Source organism: Lissotriton vulgaris, chromosome 12, assembly GCF_964263255.1.
Source record: "Lissotriton vulgaris chromosome 12, aLisVul1.2, whole genome shotgun sequence".
Classification (NCBI taxonomy): Eukaryota; Metazoa; Chordata; class Amphibia; order Caudata; family Salamandridae; genus Lissotriton; species Lissotriton vulgaris.
In genome coordinates, this window is record NC_141700.1 from 734,831,651 (window position 1) to 734,853,743 (window position 22,093).

Genomic DNA, 22,093 nt, shown 5'->3' on the forward strand with positions numbered 1-22,093 from the left:
CAAATATAAAATAAATACAGGTCGATGGGTTAATTTTAAGGGGATCACTTATTCTATTTCAAATTCTCATTGTCGTAGTGACTTTGGATTTAGGTCAAGTTTAGTTTATTGAGGTCTATAAACCAATGGACGTGCGCAAGGCAGTTGGGAGTGTAAACTTACATTTTTCATTGCAAACTTGGTTTGTTTCCATCATCGTACTGGTGCTCACAAAATGTAAGTGTAAAAGAGGATGCTAAGAAGGAACTTCAGGGTGAGTGCTTCTAAAGGCAATCGGCACTTCTATCACAACTGCCTGACAAGGTGTATGCAGAGGGGTTACCGAGGAGTGCCTATGTTTGAAGATACACAGGGAAAACAACAGCAGGGGATTATGTGGAATTCACTCAAAAGCTTTATACTTCAGAATGCAAAGATGTTATTCCATAGTATGTGTGTCCAGTGCTTGGTAGGTTACATTCCTGGTGGGCAAGATTGGCACTGGCATACTTAAGTGGATTGTTATGGGACATTGGCCTGTGAACAAGAGGGCTAGAAATTCAGTAACTTGACTAATGACAAAAATCAAAAGAATCAGCCAACAGGGGGATTCTGTTGATGTACAAGCTCCCAAACACACAATACAAAACACTTTTCACAAAGTTTATTCTAATACATTACAACAGTGCACACTTGGAGAACTCTTAGAAACAGAACCTGGGCACCGGATGTACAGCAGTCCTTGCTGCGACCAGGTGAGGGCAGCAGTGTGGTCCAGAAGACCATGCTTCATTTGGCCTTAGGCAAGAGTCCCACCAAAATGTCCATCCATGGAAGGAATTGAGGCCCCTTTAGCTGGACAATTCGTTGGCCATTCCTGGATTGTAGCTCTGGGTTAGAAATCAATCTCACTGGTCCTGCCATCCATGGCCTTGTTTCACCCGGCCCTCGCAGAGAAGAAAGGCAGTCCGCGTATGTAGTTGTCCAGCTTTGTACGGAAGAGTTCACTTTGGATGGGGTCGGACAGGCTGCAGAGGGGGTTCTTCACCACATACTCCACATAGATCTGCAAGAAGAACAGGAGACAATACATCACATGAGTGAGAATGGGGGTTCAAAGTGTGACGTCCGAGAATGTGAGCACTTGTGAGTGAATTCCTTACACTGCTGTAGATTTGGTGCAGGATGTCTCGGGCATTGGTCACACTCAGGTCTGTGTTCATGACAATCTTTAGTCCAGTTGGGGTCTCGTAGTAATGCAGTTTGTACTTGCTTGTCTGGAAGGCCAGAAACCCATCCTTCCTGTGGATTAAGCTGGTTAAGGAAGAGAAGAAACATAAAGAGCTTCCCTTTTAAGTTATGAAGACAAGAATGGAGCTACAGCCTGCTTAGAAGCAGTGATAGGCGTGCATAAAAAAGGTATGGGAACTATGATCATGAGTGAAACGTGGGTGGGCCAGTGAGAGTGGGGGCGGACTCAGAGTGGTTAAAAACAAAAAAACACAATCTGTACCTATTTTGTTGCCTTATCACCTTCAGGTAAATACACATAAATGTAACACAACATAAATGAGAAAATAAAAACAAGTTAACATAATTGGTGGGAAAGGCACTTCTGCCTTATAAAAGCTCGAATGGGTAATACAATCACTGTAATGTCTAAGTGTGCAACAAGACAGTCGCAGAACTGAATCCTGGTTGGCACAGTGGGGATTAGTGATATACTTTTAGTGCTACGAGGTCCAAGACTGCAGCTAAAAGCACTGAAATTATACAATTTATTATTATTTTTTTTTTTGCTATTTTAACATTTTATTACACACAATATAGGATAGGATGTTGAAAACGTGCAGAGATTTAGTGTTTAAGATAAGTGCCATCAAAAATATATATATTTTTTTATAATATGCCAACAGACTGCATCTAGTGCAAACACTTTTTGTACGTTTCCACAGGAAATACACTACAGAACTCAGATGCCAACACCCACACAGTAACACTCAAAAATACATCTTTGTCACCACAAACTTCAAACAACTCCAACTAATCAAAGCAACATACTGGCTCCCAAGCAGTCTTCAGAATTGCTGATTAACCAAATGCACACATTACATTTCTTTGAGGTAACAGACACCCTTGTGAGAGGCTTGTTTGTTGTTTGGCTGCCTGCCATTCCCTGGCCTCTCAGTACAGGAGCTTCGCTTCCCTTCCAGCTATCCCAAGGTCGGTATTAACTGACCAGGGAAGGTTGACTTTTTTAACAAAAGGTGCAGGAACTGTTTTTGTTAAAAAAAAAAAAAGGACTGGGAACCTTATTCCCATTAGCTCCCGTTCATGGCAAACAATGGTTAGAAGAAAATATAAATCTCGGATTGGTTGGGATCCCTCCAAAGGATCCATTTCTCAGTAGATGGAGAGGGATTCATGGCCTTTTATTCCCAGGGGCATATGAAATAGAGGCACCAAAGAGGAATTTATAGACACATCCACAAAGACTGAAGGACTCGGCACAGGGACCGGAAGCCTTTATTTTTGATGGAATGGGAAACCCACCATGTTGGCTAAGGTTGACAGGAGCTGCCATTTGACCTACGAGAAGTGAACATTATAAAATTGTATTCAGAATTTCAGGAATGTCAGTGATTGCAGAGTATCCGATTTACAGAAGAGCCCTTAACAGCAAATCGATTATTGAAAAGGCTGCGGTGAAAAGAGGAAGAAGCAGGCAGGAGTACAGCAAAGTAGGAATGATGCATGTCAAAAGCCTGCAGGAACATGAGTAGACCCATCTTGCGACAAATTTTAGCTTTGTGTCAATAGTAAACAGTTACACAGAAACTTATATTACACAGAGTGGGTACAAAGATTGAATTGATCAGAGAATTTGCACTGTGGCTCTCGTCCACTTCCCATTAAGATTACAGTTGAGAGAAATAACATGCCTTTTTTACTCTGAGCTTGGTTGGGCCCAAGGGTGTTCATATAACGATACCCATGCTTTTCCTTCTCAAATGGGTTAGACGGCCAAGACACAAGGAAACCAAAACGTTCAGAATCTTTTCAGACAAGATTGGAGAGAAAATTGCCCTGTGATTCTTGGCCTTTTCACTTTGAATATGAGCATCAATTCAGTAAAATGGCAGATGTACTGCATCTGAGATCTGCATACTTTGCCGCTAAATTACATCATAAGGTTGTTCTCTTGTCCCACCTGCAGTCACCCAGCAATCTCCTATTTGATGGAAACTACAGAAAGTAAACATGCTTCTTGGAGCTCTGTTTACTTTCTTGTCTGCTGCCTTCATGAACCCAGAGAGCAGGGGTAGCAGAGTCAGTTCTACTGTTACCAAACATCAGACCAGGTGTAGCAGATACTACCTGACATCCATGAAAAATGAGAAAATGGCAGATACTCAGCATTTCACCAGTGATAGCGTGTTGGGCTCTACGTGTTGGCACATGGACTGAAGGATTTTGATTTATGGACCGAAATAGAATGAGATAATTGCGCTAGCATGCATCTAACATGAGGGCATGGGTTACTTAAATAGCGATTAAGGCAACTACACTAAAGAATATGGTAACAGGTATTGATAGTGTTAAGGATAGGTAAAATATTCCAAATATCTGAGCTTTGATAAATTGATACCCGAATGCCAAACCTGCTATCGCCTCGTTTTGCGCAACATAGTTATCATGATGGCAAAGCTCCCCTATAGATCAAGCATCATTCTGTTTTAACCCCTTCGCTGCTCATGACGAGCTCAGCTCGTCACGAGGCACACTGGAGCTGTGCTTATGACGAGCTGAGCTTGTCATGAACAATGATAAATCTTAATTTCCAGCACAGGAGGGGAAACGTCTTAGCAGCCAAGGTGTTAAACAGCAGTCGATAGAGTGGACTTCATTGATCATGGCTCCTTTTTGCTTGATCCTTACAGGCGTTTCCCTTTCCGATTTTAATTCTGCTCCGTTACCTCACAGGTGCAAAGGATACATGTCGACAGGAGACATCTTGCTGACAAAAGACCGGATTGAGAAGAGCATACCATACATCAGCTTGTACTCCTGCCCAGGACAGAGAAAACATACAGGTGAGAAAAAAGCATACACAAAAAATCCATACAGACTGTGGGACTATTTCTACAACCCTGCCCTGCAAGCGTTAAAACTTTGGAGACAGAAGAGCACATCCTTTTTTTCTGTACAAAATACAAAAAGATCTGCAGGAGATGGATGCGACCGACCTGCTTAAACATTGGAGTTAGGCAACATCAGGTTGCCTATAGAATCCTGAAAACCGACACCTCAGGACCAATAGTTTACGCGGTCAGTCGTTTCCTATTCTCGTTCTGGATCAAACGGGAAAAGCTTCTGCATATAGTTGGTGTCGATTGTTAACATTAAAATAAATCCTAATGATTCAAATTGATTTGCTGGCTTAAATGAATTGCACGCTGTAAGCAAAAACCCCTTTATTACTGTTACCCTTGAGTCGTGCTCCTCAATTGCATGCTGCTTTACATGTTATTAGTTGATGAATGTGCTGATAATTGTTTTTAGAATTTTTAACTACGCACTCTTTTATTGATTTTAGATATGTCTGATGACTTTTTATTTTGTTCAAATACTTTTAAAAAACAAGTATAGCTCGTACTAGTATTTGTACACTTTGATGGTTTTAAACAAACCGAATAAAGATATTCAACATCCATACAGGAATCAACAGATGCAGCCACCAATCAGTAGAAAAGTAACAAAGACAATTAAGATCTCTTATCTCCTTCACATCCACTGGAAATGGACCCTGCTGCTCTCCATCCCACCACTAAACGTGGCACATAGTGGGTGTTATACCTAATAAAAGGTAAGGAGAGAAAACAAATACCTCCTTATGTAGAGGCCCTGCCTTTGCTTGACCCTACTAGGTTGGTAACCCAACAGACCTAATATACTTGACCCTAAGGTACCTCGGTTGTGTGGAGCCATAGTCTCATAGAATATAAACAGTGCTCAAACACCCCAGCTCACATAAATGTATTTTCAAACGCTCTGTAACATTTATATTTCAAATTCAAGTATAAACAGTGTTGAACACTACTATCCAATTGTCCACAAACTATTAAATACTTTTGTCTCAAATATAACAACGCAATGTGTTAAAGCACGTTCACATTGAAAAGCGTATTTTTCAATGGCCAGCCATCCCACATTTTGCAGTATCGCGGTTTGTTTTATCTGTAATGTTTTATATGATGTCCTATTGTTTCGATTTTCAACTAACATGGACATGCGCTGATAAATAATGTATAGCGGCCTCAAAAAGAGTAACTTTGTTACCATAAAAATGTGTGTATTTTGAAATATAAAACCCGTAGATAACTGGAAAATATTCGACCTATGTTTTTTGTGCACTGTTGATATTCTCTGAGACTTAGGGTCGGCACTGCAAAGGTACCTTAGGGTCAAGTGAATTTTACTAAAGAATTGTAAAAAGTGCATGCGCCTTTGGTTCGTTAGAGCAGTCCATTAATAGTGAACTTGACCGGTCACTCTTCCTCGGTAGAGGACTACAGTCGAACTCTGCTTGTGCACATTTGCTTCACTACAATTTAGCCTCATCTGGGGCCTTTACCTTGCCCGTAGTCAGTTACAATGCTATCACTCCTGATTTACTTGAGCCAAATTCCAGGTAGCAGAAAATCTTGTGTGACTGACTCTCCCTTTAACTATCAATGACTGAGGACTATCCATCTTGCCAACTGACTCCCTCACAGTCCTATCAACTGCTCCCAAATAAAGTCGTCATAGTTGTGCCAATCACTGAGATGTCAATCACCCTTCTCCTGCCAAATCTGTTCCCCAACACATACCTTTCCCCATTTGAAGGCGATTAGTCACTGTTCCACTTGTACTGCACCTCAATCTTACACAATAAAGGCCGGTTGGGTGCTCACCGTCTAGAGTGATTTGTGTATTGTCGTCCCAGTCTCAGCCTTGTTAGGGTAGCAGGTAATCAATTCTCCTATCCATCTGGAACAATAACATTCTCCTTACGCATCACCAAGACTCATCCTCTCCTACCAAACTTGATTGAAGACACTTCATTGCTACTGATCTGTTGAGGGCGTGTGTTCCTTATTGCCCGGGCAAATCTGGGCCAAAATCCCTCCCTCACCATAGGGTAGAAGATGATACTTACTTTGTTGACTAACGCCTGCTAGTTAGCTTATCCTACCCATCTACATGAACATTATTCTACTCTACAACATATGCCTAGTCAATTCTCGATCTTAAGTGTCATTAACTGCGGAGGACTCTACAGCCCGGTCTGTGGGAAGATTGGTGGATTCCTCACTGATTTGCTCATACCCCTACCTTGTGCAGAAGATGTCACCACCTCCTTTTTAGAAGGGTTGGTGAGTTCATCACACACGTAGATCACTCATAGCCTACACATACCCTTCTCTTTTGCACACAACGCTTGGCCACCTCCGCCAATGGCTCCTCATGTTTGCTCTAGTTCCAGGCTAGCTGATTTACCTCATCTTTAGAGATCCCGGCTTGCTTCTTGCGGTTCCACTCGCTGTAGTGCAGACAGATACCGTTTCGGTCAAAGATGTACAGGTTGTGCACAGTCATCTAGAATGAGAGCAAGAGGGTTCAAAAAGCAGGGAAGTGAGTGCCTGAGATGCCACCCTGATCCCACCAAGCATCTCCTTTATTTCCATCCACACTTCCCCGACTGAGCCGCTTCCAAACAGCACTCACCTCATACAGATTCTATCCCTGCAGCCCTCTGGTCACTGAACTACTACCAGAAACCACAGCCTCCACTGACTGAGGGCCATGCGTATGGAAGAGGTCTTTGCAGCACTGAGGATTTTCTATTCTCCCAGTTTGCATGCACAGAGTATTTCCCAGACTCAACTCACTTAGCTTCCTCCTGGCCCAAGCTTCCAATACTGAACTTCTCAACTAATCCTATTGTTCCTGCCTGGTCCTTCAATGGCCACCAGCCGATCCACTGAACTACTCGTAGAATCCAGCAGCCCCACTGAGACGCTGCTTGTTCAACCCTTCTTTACCCCGCCTAGACACCCAGCCTCCCCCGTTGAATCTTTCTTGGAGCCCTGGCTTCTCCATCAGCTCGTCCATCGAGTCCTAGACTGGCAACTAGACTCACTCCTCTGAGCCTCTCCTTGACCCCCCCCCCACTCTGAGCCATCCTTAGGCTACGAAGTTACTTAAAGTTAATGAAGTTCATGGATTGTGCCATATCGAGATCAATGCTGCACCAGATTTTCACGACGATCCCGCACATTAACTTGGAGACAAATATTCTAATACAGTGGGACAAACAAAAACATGAACTACTGAGGCAAGTTCAGCAACCACTTAAGATATCCACCGAGGTTTGGAGCATAGTGAGGAAGTGCAAAGTGAAGAAACAAAGGAAACATAAAATCATTAACTAGGCAGAGCTGCAGCACCTCAAAAATGACTGACAATGTATACCGCTTAAGAACGTTTGAGGAATAGATTGAACTCTGGAACACGTGCGAGCCCAATTGATGTATATGGAGGAGGTCTTTGTAGCACAAAAGAAAAAAGAAGAACCAATAGAATGGGGTGGGAGTGAGCACCACTGTATGCCTTCATGCCAGAAGACGATAAATACCCAATAATGCCTCTCTTACATCCACAATGGCAGAAAAGCATACTTTAGGAATGCCCATTTTCTGCATGTGGAAATCTGATTATGACTACTCAAACAACAAGAGAGAAAGGGTCAGAAATAACACTCTCGTACCCCTTGTAAATACAAATACAATTACCAATCAACAAAAGAGTGTCACTATGAATATCCAATACTCTAAACAGAAGAACAAATTATTCCAAGTGTGTTAAAGCATCAGAAAAAGCTGTTAATACAGTAGGGAAAAATAGAGTGCACGTGATCAGAGCGCTAACTAAAAAGAACCCTCAGGCCCCAGCTCAAAGCTGGTAACCAGTTATCTTCATCGGGCCCCTATTAGTAGCAGGAAAAGTGAAAAGTGCATTAAAAAGAGTGTGGACTACTCCTCCAAACTATTTTAATAAGAGGGTAGCTCTAACTCTGTTAAAACCAGTGTGTGAAAAATGTATTAATTTTTCAGGACTACAAAACGGTTGTATGAATTTGAACCAAGGAGTCCTTTTAATAATGTGAAAAAAGAAAATAGTAAAATATGGTCAACATGTTTCTGCTTATGGAGCAAAATCAGCTCAGCATTCGTCAGGACCAAGGGAAACTAATACTACTCGATGGTAGCCACCCCTAAAAGTGTCAGACCTAAAGAGTAGCAACAAGGAAAGATACGACCTGAAATTGTCGCAACTTCTTTATGGAAAATTCATCCTCGATTTACTCCTCATTATAGGAGAAACGAATTAATATACCTTATTGTCGTGTAGTGGGCCCCATGGGCATAGCGAAAGGAGGAAATCTTCACGTTCAGATTTAATAGTTTCTGAGCGGCTCCCCGCCCGGAGACCTACAGCAGCCACGTCCGCCGCCCGCATCTACTAGATGCGGGCGGCGGACGTGGCTGCTGTAGGTCTCCGGGCGAGGAGCCATTAAATCTGAACGTGAAGATTTCCTCCTTTCGCTATGCCCATGGGGCCCACTACACGACAATAAGGTATATTAATTCGTTTCTCCTATAATGAGGAGTAAATCGAGGATGAATTTTCCATAAAGAAGTTGCGACAATTTCAGGTCGTATCTTTCCTTGTTGCTACTCTTTAGGTCTGACACTTTTAGGGGTTAGCTTTGAGCTGGGGCCTGAGGGTTCTTTTTAGTTAGCGCTCTGATCACGTGCACTCTATTTTTCCCTACTGTATTAACAGCTTTTTCTGATGCTTTAACACACTTGGAATAATTTGTTCTTCTGTTTAGAGTATTGGATATTCATAGTGACACTCTTTTGTTGATTGGTAATTGAAATCTGATTATGCACAGATTTACCACTGGACAAGCAAGTGCGACAGTCATCGGCAAAGCCAATAAGTTTGCTTTAAGGTGCCAATGCACAAACATAGGTAGGCAGTGATAAAAGTCAAATTTGTTAAACGTAGAGTTATTGTTTGTTGCATATTGGGTTAATGATGATAAAATACACTTAGGGAACGTCAAGGCGATGGACATATTTACCAGTAAATACATGCAAAAGAGACAGACTCTTTCCGCTCTAGAACCTATTTTATTTCACTTAGAAAGCAAAACATGTTCATAACACACTAAATTTGGGAGCGACTGCATGTCTAGCTGAAAAATTCATACCTTGAGTTACCCGCAATCCATGTGGCGCGTGAGAGACACAGGTGGAAGGTAGGGATGCAAGAGAGGGAGACATGATGGGACAGGGACGAAGAGAAGACAGAAAAGTGAGGGAATGAAAGAGGTAGAGAAAGAGGACGAGAGCACGGAGTGAGCAAGAGAAAGAGCAGAAAAAAAGTGTGAAAGCAAGAAAATTGCTCTGTAACAAAAGAGAGAATGGAGGGAGCTGGAGAGAATGCACAACCAACAGATAGAGAGAGGTGGCAGGCTGAGAGAAAAGGAGAGATCAGGCAAGACAGACATGAGGGAAAGAAGAGAGACGAGGAATAGAGAGAGATTGAAGAGAGCAGTATGGCGAGAGTGGTAGAGAGAGAGAGAGAGAGAGAGAAACCTAAGAATAGGAGGGAGGAACAGAAGCTGATAAAAAGAGAGGGCAGAGGAAAAATAGGCGGGAGAGATAAAAGACGGGCAGACACATGCATAAATATGGCTTCATATGGTCATAGAAGGCAGGCTACATTTTAAAGTTGTATTTCTAATTTCACGTAGTTTTGCAGTTTGTCCTATCAGTTAAATTCTAGGTTTTTTCGTGATTTTGGTTGACCTCTTGCAGCGTCGCTGGCCTTCTGAATTCTGTGTGGAGGTGCAGCCTCTCGTTTAAAATTCTGAGTGCTCTAGGAAAATTAAATGCTTAACATCCTAAGAGCAAGATTGGAATGAATGGAAGCAGCAGGCATGTGAAATAGATTGGAACATGAAAAAAATCAATAAGAAAGGATCTAGAGGTCCTGAACCCTGTACTTCAGCAATGCATTTTTAAGTGGAGCCTACCAGACAGCATAAGCTGTCTGGGTTCGAAAGACCTAGGATGAGGATTTACAGGGGCTTAAGAGCCTGCCTACTGCTTACCATGGGTTGGCTTTATTCTCACTCTTATTTGCTGCCTTCTTGGGGGTCATCTTGTGCGTTGCCCTCCCCTGGAGCACAGCCTCTTTATCGTCCTATTGACTGTGTGACTTGTCCCCTTGCACTGCTCTATTTTAAGGAGCTACATTGTTTTCATTTTGGTTAAGCACTCCTTCACATGCATGTTTTCCTGCTCTCTTCCTCTTGCGCTTCTCTCCCACTACCCTCAAATTAACCTGTGTGCTCTGTTTCCTCTCTCCTGTGTACTTCTCCCCCCAGCTCTTCTACCCTCTCCATCAAACAGAGCTCCTCTGCCCACCTCCCCTCGCTCATTGGTGAGCAACACTTGGCCCTTTGCCACTTCATCTGTCACTCCACCACTGGTTTTGTTATTCATCAAAGGCTTTATTAAAAAGGTGCAATGTTTACATTAGTGACAGAGTGACTGCTATCGCGCAGCTGCTACTAGCAAAGATGATATTCAGCAGGGTGATTCAAGTGAAGTGCTTTGAAGCTGGATAATGGCTGCTGGACAGGGGAAGAGAAAAATATTCCACATCGACACATGCTTCTTGTCAGCAGCACCTTTAGAGGAAAAAAGCCTGGTTTAAAATCAAGTGAAATTTCCGCTTGTTTTGGACGAAATCATGAAGGCCGTCTGAACTGCAACCTTCAACCACCGCCCAGGAGCCGCAGGGAACTTTTGTAAGGACACAAGCGAACGAAGGCACGCGGAGTTTCAGTGTGCCCAGCAATACATAACCACCAGCACTATTACACCACCTCCACTACAGGACCACGTGCCACAGCTCTTCCCGCCTCTTTTTGTTAGTTTCGCCATTTGGTGTCCTTGCATGTTGCGCAAAGAGAACATCCCTTTCTTCACAGTGAACAATGGCCCCCAGGGTGCTACGTTATTCTTCTTGGCTGAGCACTACATGATTGTGTGTGTTATCCAGCTCTCTCCCTCTTGTGCTTCCGCCCCTCCAAGTACCCGTGCTTCCCTCATGTGCTGCATGCTTTGTCTTGTAAGCTTCTACCCTCCACCAAAACCCCTTATGCAGCTTCCCCCCTACCATCATGTTGCTTCGCCCTTGTTTTCTGCTTTTCCCCTCCCCGCGACTAATCCCTGTTGCTCACCATCCTTCACCCCATAGGACCCAGTCCTTTTTTTTCAATGTATTAATGTTTTTGGAGGGCTATGGAGCAAATAGCTAACAGTTCCTACAGTATAAAAAGTGTTTTTAGACTACTTCAATTTTACTTTTTTTTATTTGCCGATTCAAAGTGGATCGGTAAATAACATTTTTTAAAAAAAAGTGTTCATGTGTGGTGATGATGCATGTGCGTGCCTACGACATGTTGTGGCCAGCTGCGTCATCTGATCTTTTCATTTTAACTTTGGCCCATGCTGAACATCATCTTGAAGATTCTGTGTATCATCGCCAAAAGGCGTTTGCAAAGACAATAGGCCCCAAAGGTATACCTATTGGTTTTGCTAATGCTTATTCCTTTCAGTAACACGCCTTCTAGAGCTACAGGCGGGAAGATTGTACTGCTTACCACCAGTTACTGATCACATCAAAGGAATGCTTATTAATGTCCCTCCAATGCCCTGGTGTTTACAGTGCACTGCTAACACACCTTTTTCTGTATATTGCATAAAGTATGTTGTGAGTATTCCAGTGCTTAATTTGAGGTGCTGGTTTCCGATGCTCTGCACCAGCACTTAATTGACAACACAGGCGCTTGTGACAGTCTGCCACAAGGTGGCGCTGTCTGGCTAATTCTGAGATGACCACAACAGGTAATTATTAATGCAATATACATAAAAAATATTATTACCCACCACCAAAACCAATCTTAAGGCTATGGGGACCTGGAATAGTCTGAATTGTTATACTTGCCAGACAACTAAAGCTGTAGCCAGACCCTAACAAGCATTTACAATGCAATGGTTTTGCCTTTGTTAAAGTTCGAGCTATTGGCATTGCTCTTGACATTATTTTTATTAATTTTTTTAACATAAATAAATGGCATTGTCATTTACAATGCCAATAGCTTTATCTCCCGCAAATGACACACACAGTGCCCCCCCCCCACACACACACACACACACAGAGCCCCCCACACACACACAGCCACACAGAGCCCCCCACACACACAGCCACACAAAGCCCCTCACACACACAGGCACACAAAGCTTCCTACACACACAGCCACACAAAGCTTCCTACACACACAGCCACACGGAGCCCTCCACACACACCCACACAGCACAAGCAGGCAACAGGGGCACACGGAGGCACAAGCAGGCAACAGGGGCACACAGAGGCACAAGCAGGCAACAGGGGCACACAGAGGCACAAGCAGGCAACAGGGGCACACAGAGGCACAAGCAGGCAACAGGGGCACACAGAGGCACAAGCAGGCAACAGGGGCACACAGAGGCGCAACAGGGGCACACGGAGGCACAAGCAGAGTCCATAAAAAACGGCTTTTATTTTGAATGTGGTACTAGGCCTTATGGGTGTGCACTAATTTCGCTTCCAGCACTGACATTCATTACCTCTTTCACCAGTTGTTACTCAGTCTATACGCCAAAATATTGTTGATTCTGTCTTATTAGCTCAAACCTGGAAATTCTCCATGCTGTGTTCCTAATTCTTTACCAATGGGTATTTACATTTTGTCTTCGCCTATTGCTTAACCACTGGAAATACAGACAACCCAATTACACAGAGACAACCACACTACACAGATGCATTCACCCCTGCACAGTACCACACAGCCCTCCCTACAGAGGCACACCACAGTGCAGACACACTAATGCAGAAACTCTATCATGCACAGACGTTCGCATGTACAGACACACAGATCCCCTTTAGACAGAAGTACATACTCCCAGTAGGCTGACACACACACACACTCACCTTGAAGACGAAGATACCCAGATTTCAAAGCACACACATACCCTGCTGCACAGCATACACGCACCCCTGAAGTATACTTTCAAATGTCAATACTGGGCATTTATACACATACCTTGCTAGAAAGCCAAGGCAGGATGTAGTAGCCAAAGGCAGACGTTTTCACATTCTCAAATACAGTGCGACACTGGAGTGGTCCACATCGCTCTCCAGAAGTTTTAGCTGGTTAAAAAGCCTTTATGGGGGACCGTGGCAATGCCAGCAGCTGAGATAGCCACATAATGCGAAGCACTGAGTTCAGCACCTTCTAGAGACCACCCTCTCCACAAACACACACCTTTTTTCGCTCCCACTGAAAGCCCCGTGTAAATGGCTGATTTTCACTCTGCACTTAACTTGAGTTCATTAAGCACTTTAGAACACCTAACTTTGTGTGCTGAGATATAACGCTCATCCTTCGGAAGGTAAACGCAAAATACAAGCCCCAGAATGCAGCGCGCCGCTGAGTAAACAGGCCCGGCTGGCACGGGTGTGCAGAAGTCCAGGGCGGCAGTTATTGCTCCACACTCGCTTCCTGCCCCGTGGACTTCCTGCTTCATCTCTCTGACGACGGAGGTGCCCGTCTCTTCTGGGCGTGCACGGCGAAGTCTCAGACACCTGATTTCAACCTCCGGATAATTAGGGTGAAAGGAGCGGCCGTGGGGTGAGGTCTGCAGCGGGCCGGGCACAGGTGAGTCCCTTCCTCCTTATTACACACCGGGAACCAGTGCCCTCCGGTCCTCAGCCGGGGCGTCGACGTGTGAGCACTTGTGAAATGGGAGTCACAGGCGAGCCAGGAAGTGTGCACAAACGAGGGCACATGCCAGCCTCCCGGCAGGTGCCCTGGTAGTAACAGCTTGCTATTAGCACACTGCCCTACAATCCTACCGGGGCTTTTTATCACCGGGCTCGGTGGTACTCTTGTGAACGACATTGGCAAGATGAGAGGCTGAGCTGAAACGGGGATAAGGGGCAGTGCTGGTCTCCGGAATTGAACAAGTAATGGGCAAGATGAGCAGGCAACAGGGGCACACGGAGGCACAAATGGGCAACAGGGGCACACGGAGGCACAAGACACCATGTACAACTAAGGTGTTCATTGCGTCAGTCCTTGTAGACATTTGCTTTGTAGAATCAACCTCCAACAATGTTGGAAGTCTGGGGGCTCAATGCATCCACTGCAGCGTCTTTGTTTGAACCCTTACAGATCCACTCAATCCTTCCAAGGTAGATAAAATGAGTACCACTGAATTGAGTAACAATCCATATCTTATTTCAGCACCAAGATACCCTCTTGGACATATGTGCTTTACAAATGCATGTTGGCATTCAATAATGATTAGCTAAATTGACGTGTAGGAAATGCATTATACTATACGAATAAACGTTCTGTTGCGCTACAGAAAAATATATTGCATACAAATGACTGAAGGCCCTAGTAAGAGAAAATACTTTCGTAATCACTAAAAGAAGTCAACTTAAATATTTTAATAGTTCAAACTCTAGGCAACAACTGCAGTCCCAGGCAGCTCTCTGCACTTTATAGTCCCATTAAATTCATTTATCAGACTGCACTTGAACTTCTCATGTTTAGCTAACAGTAACAAAAGAGTGATGAAATATTAAACTTGGACAGGTGATACATATCAATTAGGGCATTAAAAGGTGTCAAAAGGCCTACGTACCTTGTATGAAATAATAAGTTAGCTTGGCACTAGCAGTCTTGTCAGTCGTGTAGTCGTGCAGTGCAATAAATATGAAGTTTGAATATTACAAAAGTCTGCACTTAATGTAGACTTCTTGATTAAAAACAACAACAAAAACAGTCCCAAATGTGATTGAGTTGACTCGACTTCCAAAGATGTACACATAATTAAGTAAACTCAAATAATCTCCGCATCCAAGAAATCCACATGTACGTGTTGGAACTTTCTACAGTGTAGGCCGAAACATTACTTTGGATGGATCAACTGCTATAAGACATACAATCTGCAAGCACCAAAAAATAAATAAACTGAGCTCTTGTAAAGCTGCATTTAATCGATGAAGTATATAACACCGGTAGATATATACACAGATATAAAATGTATCTGAATTGTCAATTGTTTTGCCCAATAAAACGAGTGTCGTTAAGGAACGTGACCTGCTGTCAAATGCTACTGGACGAACGGCCTTTGAGACATCTGCCGTCTAAATAGATGCCCATCTGTTCGTAATACTGGGAATGCAAACAGTATATACTCTGTAACAGAGGTCAGGTAAAAAAAAACATAACGCTCTGAAGTAACATTAGACTTTTAATTAGAAGAGCCATACAGCGGTTGTTCAGAAACTGTTTTTGCCTAAAGTTTGCCTGACGTCACAACCATAGTGCAATATGTCTTAAACTTTCTGTTGGAGGAGCTGACGATGAGGGAGGGGGCAAGGTCGACCTTATAAAGCCATGGGAATAAATCCATCCCAAGATGGCGAGAGCCTTGTTGTTTAGAGGGCAGAAAAAATGGAGGATATTGCAATATCCACAATGGGATAGGTTTCAAGAACCAGAGCGGGCCGCAGCTGCTTCTCTTCTTTCTAAAGCAAGCAGCACAAAAGGTGGAACAAGAAAAAAAACACCCCAGAAGGAAACCGGCAGGAGAAACCCGAGGAGGAGGCGAGGCTTCACTTAAAAAAACACATCTCCTAACAGAAAAGACTTCGGAGGCTAGGCTACCATGTAAGCAAATAATAATTCAGTTTTAAAATTAATCACGAGAACTGTGTGTGTGTGTGTGTGTGTTTGTGTGTGTGTGAGTGAGTGAGTGAGTGAGTGAGAGAGAGAGAAAGAGAGCGAGGGGTAGGGGTGTCCTTGTAGCTGGTTGGAAGGCAGGGAGTTTTCAGAGGTCTTTCAGGCTAGCTTACCTTGCACATTAAAACAACTCACACCCACAGATAGCTCTAGCCAGGAGACGAGACCCCTGGGCACCAGCATTTTCATAGGTAATGTTTTATAGTCGGTGCTTGATGCAGGAAACGAACTGGGAGCGCTTAAACTGAACAGTTTGGACCGTGTACAGGTAGAAGGGTCTCTGCCAGGAGACTGTGTGTTATCTTCTACGTATCAGGTATTTTGCGACATTAAAAGGCGAAGTACCTGTGGCTCGTGGTTTGGTGAGTATTTGCTGTAAACAGCTGAGGTCGTCTGTACACTCGCGCGCTGGACCCTAATGCAGGTGTTAATGCCGGACACACACAGGAGTCTTATTTTTATTGGTTTGACAAAACCTTTTTATGGGGACACAAGCAAACTCCTATTTTCTCCCAGTCCTCCTGTTTTTTGCATTTCTGTCACTATCTATTTGTCAATCAGATGAAGAACAATTTCAAATGGAGACATTTAGATTTTGTTCTCTTTTAAATTTGCACATTTTGTGTTGAATGTTGTAATTTAACACTCCAAGCGCTCGTGGGAGAAATGGATCAATTGCAAGAAAATAAATGGTTTAACCGTTAAAATGAGCGGCGCTACATGTTGTCGTGAAGGCGCTACGGCGAGATATAGTGAGTATATTATTAGGAATAATATTGGTGGGAGTCTTATTGCTGGAGTTCGACTGAGATGCGGTGAGACGGGCTGGGGTGGATGTGCTGGACTTTGCACCAGGCTGCACAGCTGTTCGTTCCCTTTGCAGCCAGATGTTCTTCTTGAACAGAGGAATGGTCGGGAATGCCCTTTTCGTGTCCTCTGCAGTGTATTTGCCGCTCCGTCTCGTACGCCATACCCCCGGCAAGCTTGCATCACGCAGTGCTTTACCGTAGGCGGATGCGGAGCGCTAAATAGCTGCAGCGTCTTCAAAAATGCGCTTTGTTTGAAGCGCTTGAGACCTGCAGCCCCGCAGACAGGCGCTACCATCCCAATGTCTCCAGTGTACCCCGACTGCCAAGCGAAGGACGGGGTGGGGGCGCAATCTGCCCCCGCTCAGGCGCGCGCCTCCGGATTCTATCATTTGCCTCGTGATGTTTGCATCCAGATGTTCTTCTTGAACAGAGGAATGGTCGGGAATGCCCTTTTCGTGTCCTCTGCAGTGTATTTGCCGCTCCGTCTCGTACGCCATACCCCCGGCAAGCTTGCATCACGCAGTGCTTTACCGTAGGCGGATGCGGAGCGCTAAATAGCTGCAGCGTCTTCAAAAATGCGCTTTGTTTGAAGCGCTTGAGACCTGCGGCCCCGCAGACAGGCGCTACCATCCCAATGTCTCCAGTGTACCCCGACTGCCAAGCGAAGGACGGGGTGGGGGCGCAATCTGCCCCCGCTCAGGCGCGCGCCTCCGGATTCTATCATTTGCCTTGTGATGTTTGCATCCGTCCGGCCACTGCTCCTGATTTTATCATCATCGCCTCGTGCTTGTCTCTGGCGGATGATGTTTTCCACATGAAGAACCCCCGCTGGGGGGATTTTTCCATCGCTGGTGCATTGAACATGTCTGCCCATTTTGGACGGAAGTGGCCACTAGATGACTGACGGGTCTGGTGTCAGCAGAGGCGGCAGACATCGAGTCACGGCTCCTCCGCGCGAACACGTGTGATCCCGGGCGATCGCTCTCTAGTCCGGGCCCTGTTGTCTTTATGTACACAAATGCAATAGTGACGTGTTATATAAAAAGTTGCTGGCTTTATAATATGAAGCTGTTGAACTGCAAAATGGTTCGAGATAAAAACACAAGGGTGTGCGCCCCTCGAGGTGTGTGGGTCCGTACTGTTAATAGGCACAAGTGTGTGGCTTTCACCAGTGTCCACGTGGCGGGCGTCATCATTCACGGTGTGCTTCCAAGCACTTCAGTGTCTAAGAGATGGCGTCTCTAGTCTACGTGTCACGAGGGTGCTTTGCATTGTGCCGGCAAAAGGGATGTAGTCGGGCATGTGCTCCTACGCTTCTTCTGTAAAGGTGATCGCTGTTGGTCCTTCTTCGAGGCTGTAGCCAATGGATGCGCGGCTCCAGCGATGACGTGGGCGGCTCGAGAACCACTCCTAGCGCGGCGGCACTGAGGGGGCTCGACCGCTTCAGCCAATGGGAGGGCAGCTCCTTCGTTATTGCTCTCCTGTGCCCCGGCGAGGTCCTAAAGTTATTCACGGCCCCGGGCAGCGGCGTCAATCAAGGGGGCCGCCGTAGTAGGAGGCGGCAGAGCGCTCGGGGTGCCATTAGTGCCTTACCAGATTCGGGGGCGTTCCCGAGGGCTTTTGGCTGACGTAGCGTGACGTCGCCAAAAGCCAAAGAATGTCGGGAACGCCCCCGTGTCTGGTCCGGCATTGACGGACAGGCCCCTCATCCAATGGCTAGGCTCCATTTATGGAGCCAGCCAATGAATGACGAGGGCCGACCCAAAGCCACACTACAGTTCTCATCAGGTTTTCACCTGCGCGAAAAAGATGCGCAGAGCGCATCTTTTTGGCGAGGCAAAACCTAAAAAGGGTCAAAGATAAACAACCATAAGCATCCTAGTATCCCCAAAATACAGCACAAGAGAACCCCCCTCCCAACCACAGTCCCTTAATGAAGAGATAAATACCACATCATATTGTTGCCACCTAGCGGCAACCTGAAGACACAAACAAGGCTCAGGTGAAGAGGGGAGAAGTTGAGGCCATGGCAGCCGCGAATTCAAGGAATTCGAACTTCAGAACAAGTTGCTGAAGCACAAGTGTGTGTATATGAGGGCACTCAGCCTTACCAGTGATAGGAGACTTACCCAGATGAGGCTCAACTGCCCACAAAGACAGATCAGGAGGTGTCCAATACAGATTCGAATTAAGGGAATCTAAGGAGTTGCCACAGGGCAGGCAAAGCTGCCATTTGTGCTCTTTGCACCAATCACTGGCTGAAACAGAAGATGCTAGACAATTATTCGATATTAGAGATGATTGAGGGGCAGACCCACAAGTGTCCTCAGTTATTGTACAAAGAAAAGCAACCAGCCTTAGAAGATGCCCATCTCTGTGGACTTGCACTTACTGAACTGGGCCATCAAATGAGAAAGACACATGTCACCATTCCTGATATTGTAGTTCGTATCAGCACAAAGCCCTCAAACATTGCTGCAAAGAATCCCAGGTCCATCCCTGGCTAGTTAGGCCAGTCACAGTTTTTTCTTACAATTATAGGACTTGTAGTAATATTTAAGCCAGTATAAAGCCAGGACAAGTCCTAGAATTCTAAGAAAAACAATGGGACAAGCATGGACCTAGGACACTTGTCAGCTGTGTTCAAAACATTTCTCAGCAACTCAGCTAGATCGGGATGGCTCTTATTTTCTTATTTGGAACTAATATGACCAAATCTGCAAATTTCGGAAAAGCCAAAGTAAGTGGCATCAAGTCCTTGTGGCGTGTCAGACAAGATCAAGTGAAACCTCAAACCTGCCCATCGCAGACTTGAGGTTTTCGTCCACCCTTTCCAAACTCTGTGACTAGTTGGGAAAGGGTGGATGACAGGATGATTGTCATGTAGCCATGGGCACTGCAGGGTTTAAGCCTGCAGCACCCAGGTGTGCCTTTAGCTGCGACGCCTAGAATGTCACAAATTGGGGAGGCACTGAGGCATGACAGGGATGGGATTTCTCCAGCCCCAGTGATCTCTCTCTCTGAAGGCTGGTGCAGACGCCTGCCACCACATACTTGCTGAACCCGTAAAAGGTAGTCATTTTTATTATACCAAGAGTGAATAATGCAGTATTATTCACTATTGATATAATATAAAACAAATTGGCTAGAAAACAAGAGGGCTTGGCCCCTAAGACCATTAAGTTGGGCCGCCACTGCATTTACGACCCCGATCTTGCATCTCCATCATCTCTGCATCGACTCCAACCCCTTTCTCCAAAGCTTCTCCCACAAATCTAATCTCACTGGACCACAGTCTCTTCCAGACCAATCAGCCACACCCGATATATCTATCCCAAAACTCCATCCTGACCCACTTCGCCTCTAAAAGACAGTCAGCGCCCTCCGCAAACTCTCTTAGAACCTCAACAGGACTCAACCCACATTCTTTACCACTCATCTGACAATCTCAGAATCCTCCCAAGAGCAACGTCTTACAGAGACGTTATAAGACATGGGCAAAGTGACCTATTGCCCAGGGCCACCACCTTCCAAGAGGCTCCTGAGCACCTGATATGTCTCTACCTTGCTTCTGTGTATTTTTGCAACTCAAATATTTTAAAAATGCCCCTGAGAAACTGAAATGCCTCTCTTGCTGGCTTCTGTGTATCTTTACAACTCAAACTATTGTACACACAAGTCAATATTATTTGGAAATGCAGGGATGAGATTAGCAGAAAACGGGCAATACAATTCAAAGTTTTTCTAAAAAATGTATTGCCCAGGTCCCTCAAAATCTTTAAGATGGCACGGTCTTCTTAAATTTGCAAACACTCAAACCTCACTCCCAGCACCCTCTTTCACCCCCTCTGTATCCCAAAGACGCTCCTTCACCCTCCATCATCACCCACACTGAACAGTCTACATACCGTCTCTCCAACCCAGACCTCAGGCCTTTCCTACTGATCGTCTACGAGACCCTCGAACCTCCACCGCTGACCTTCTACCTCAGCCCCCATCATTAGCCGCAAAACCTCTAACAATCGGTTACCTATACCTTTACTCATGAACACAAAAGCAAACCCCTTCCCACCACTCCTGTCCAGCTCACCCTGCTGCAGGTCCAGGAACACAGCACTGGCTAGTTCCTATTAGAGGAAAGATCCTTAGCTTCGGCACAGACACAACATTACGTGCCCAGCACATCACGTCCAGGCAGCGTTGACTCGTCAATGGCTAAACGTGCGTGAGGAGGCGGAGCCGGTGTACTATCAATAGACCCACCCCATCTGTCTTTACACCCTCCCGCGTTCCCACGCATGCGCACAATTATGCGCAGCCGCATATGGTCCATGTCTTGGCAGCATGTATTTTTTAAGCTCCTCACTCTTCTGCTGGTTTAGTGCGCATGCGTGTGATTGCACGCATGCGCTTTCAAGATCCAGGGCGAACACTCAACTTTAACCGCCGTTCACCAGGAGCCCTTGCCTTGCGCTCAGCTCCGGCAGCCACAGGGCCCGGCCGAGGCTCCCAGGAGAGTCCCGCACAAAGGCGGGGAGGGCTGCGGGGAGCGGGGGGTGCTTTTGCAACCTCCCCCACCGCCAAAGAAAGGTGCCCATTTACTGTTTGCAGATGCCACTTCCCCCCCCCCCTTTATAGTTTCACAGTGCGCTGCCCCAGGGTGCCCCCATCCTTTCTTTCACATTGCGCTGCCCCAAGGGATCCCCTTCATTCGATTGTACTCGCATCCCATGCTGCGATTTTAAATTGGCCCACAAGAAAACACACCTGACGTGTGCTTTCTTGTGTAGCACTCCCTCAAAATCCAATCGCCTTTAGGCGCTCCAAATGTTCTTCAGATAATGGAACAGGCCAGGTGAGAGTTTATGATTGTTCCTGCATCACAGAGCAATACAATGTTTTTATTGACCGCTTTCTACTACAGTTCTGCCGATTCTAAGTACTGTAAATAAGATACTACTATTAGCACATTTATGGCACTCAATGTACAGCCCTCGAAAGAACTCAGGCAGGAGTCTGTCTTGCCATGATTTCCACTTGTGACCTTTGGCCCCCTTCATTACCTCATCCACCAGCTTTCTCGCAACATGTCGCAGGGAACTCGTTCTAGTGACAAAGGCTGTCAGTCCTTGCGCTCAGGACATGAACCTCTCGCTCTGAAGTCCAAGGCCCTCCATCATCGCCTCTTACGCCGGCCTACGTGCCGCACCTCTGACACCTGGCGTACTTGCTTAAAATCTGCAGTGTTTTACATAAACAGATCACTGCTGACCAGGGCTTTAAGTGGGATGTAAAAACTGAGGGTCTCTCAAAGGGGCAT

General features: G+C 45.4%; 1 protein-coding gene across 3 annotated transcripts; it reads right to left on the bottom strand.

Moving 5' to 3' along the window:
- Nucleotides 1-628: 628 nt before the first annotated feature.
- On the bottom strand, nt 629-20,983 carry TRAPPC1 (trafficking protein particle complex subunit 1). 3 transcript variants are annotated; one of them, XM_086946033.1, is made up of 5 exons: nt 20,864-20,983; nt 6,523-6,621; nt 3,977-4,047; nt 1,143-1,281; nt 629-1,045 (listed from the first exon to the last, which is right to left on the bottom strand). In XM_086946033.1, the coding sequence occupies exons 2-5, from the start codon at nt 6,619-6,621 to the stop codon at nt 917-919; spliced, it is 438 nt and encodes a 145-aa protein (XP_086802159.1). In that variant the 5' UTR covers nt 20,864-20,983; the 3' UTR covers nt 629-916. The 3 variants fall into 3 exon arrangements, with proteins under 3 accessions (XP_086802159.1, XP_086802160.1, XP_086802161.1); XM_086946034.1 differs by having other exon boundaries at nt 20,682-20,866; XM_086946035.1 differs by lacking the exon at nt 20,864-20,983 and adding an exon at nt 9,305-9,664.
- Nucleotides 20,984-22,093: the final 1,110 nt, after the last annotated feature.

Excerpts from the sequence above, each read along its gene's own strand:
- TRAPPC1 (XM_086946033.1), bottom strand. The coding sequence starts at position 6,621 with ATGACTGTGCACAACCTGTACATCTTTGACCGAAACGGTATCTGTCTG. Across the intron at positions 1,282-3,976 it reads AAGATGTCTCCTGTCGACAT|GAAGGATGGGTTTCTGGCCT; the intron begins GTATCCTTTGCA and ends CTTAATCCACAG. Across the intron at positions 1,046-1,142 it reads TGCACCAAATCTACAGCAGT|ATCTATGTGGAGTATGTGGT; the intron begins GTAAGGAATTCA and ends TTCTTCTTGCAG.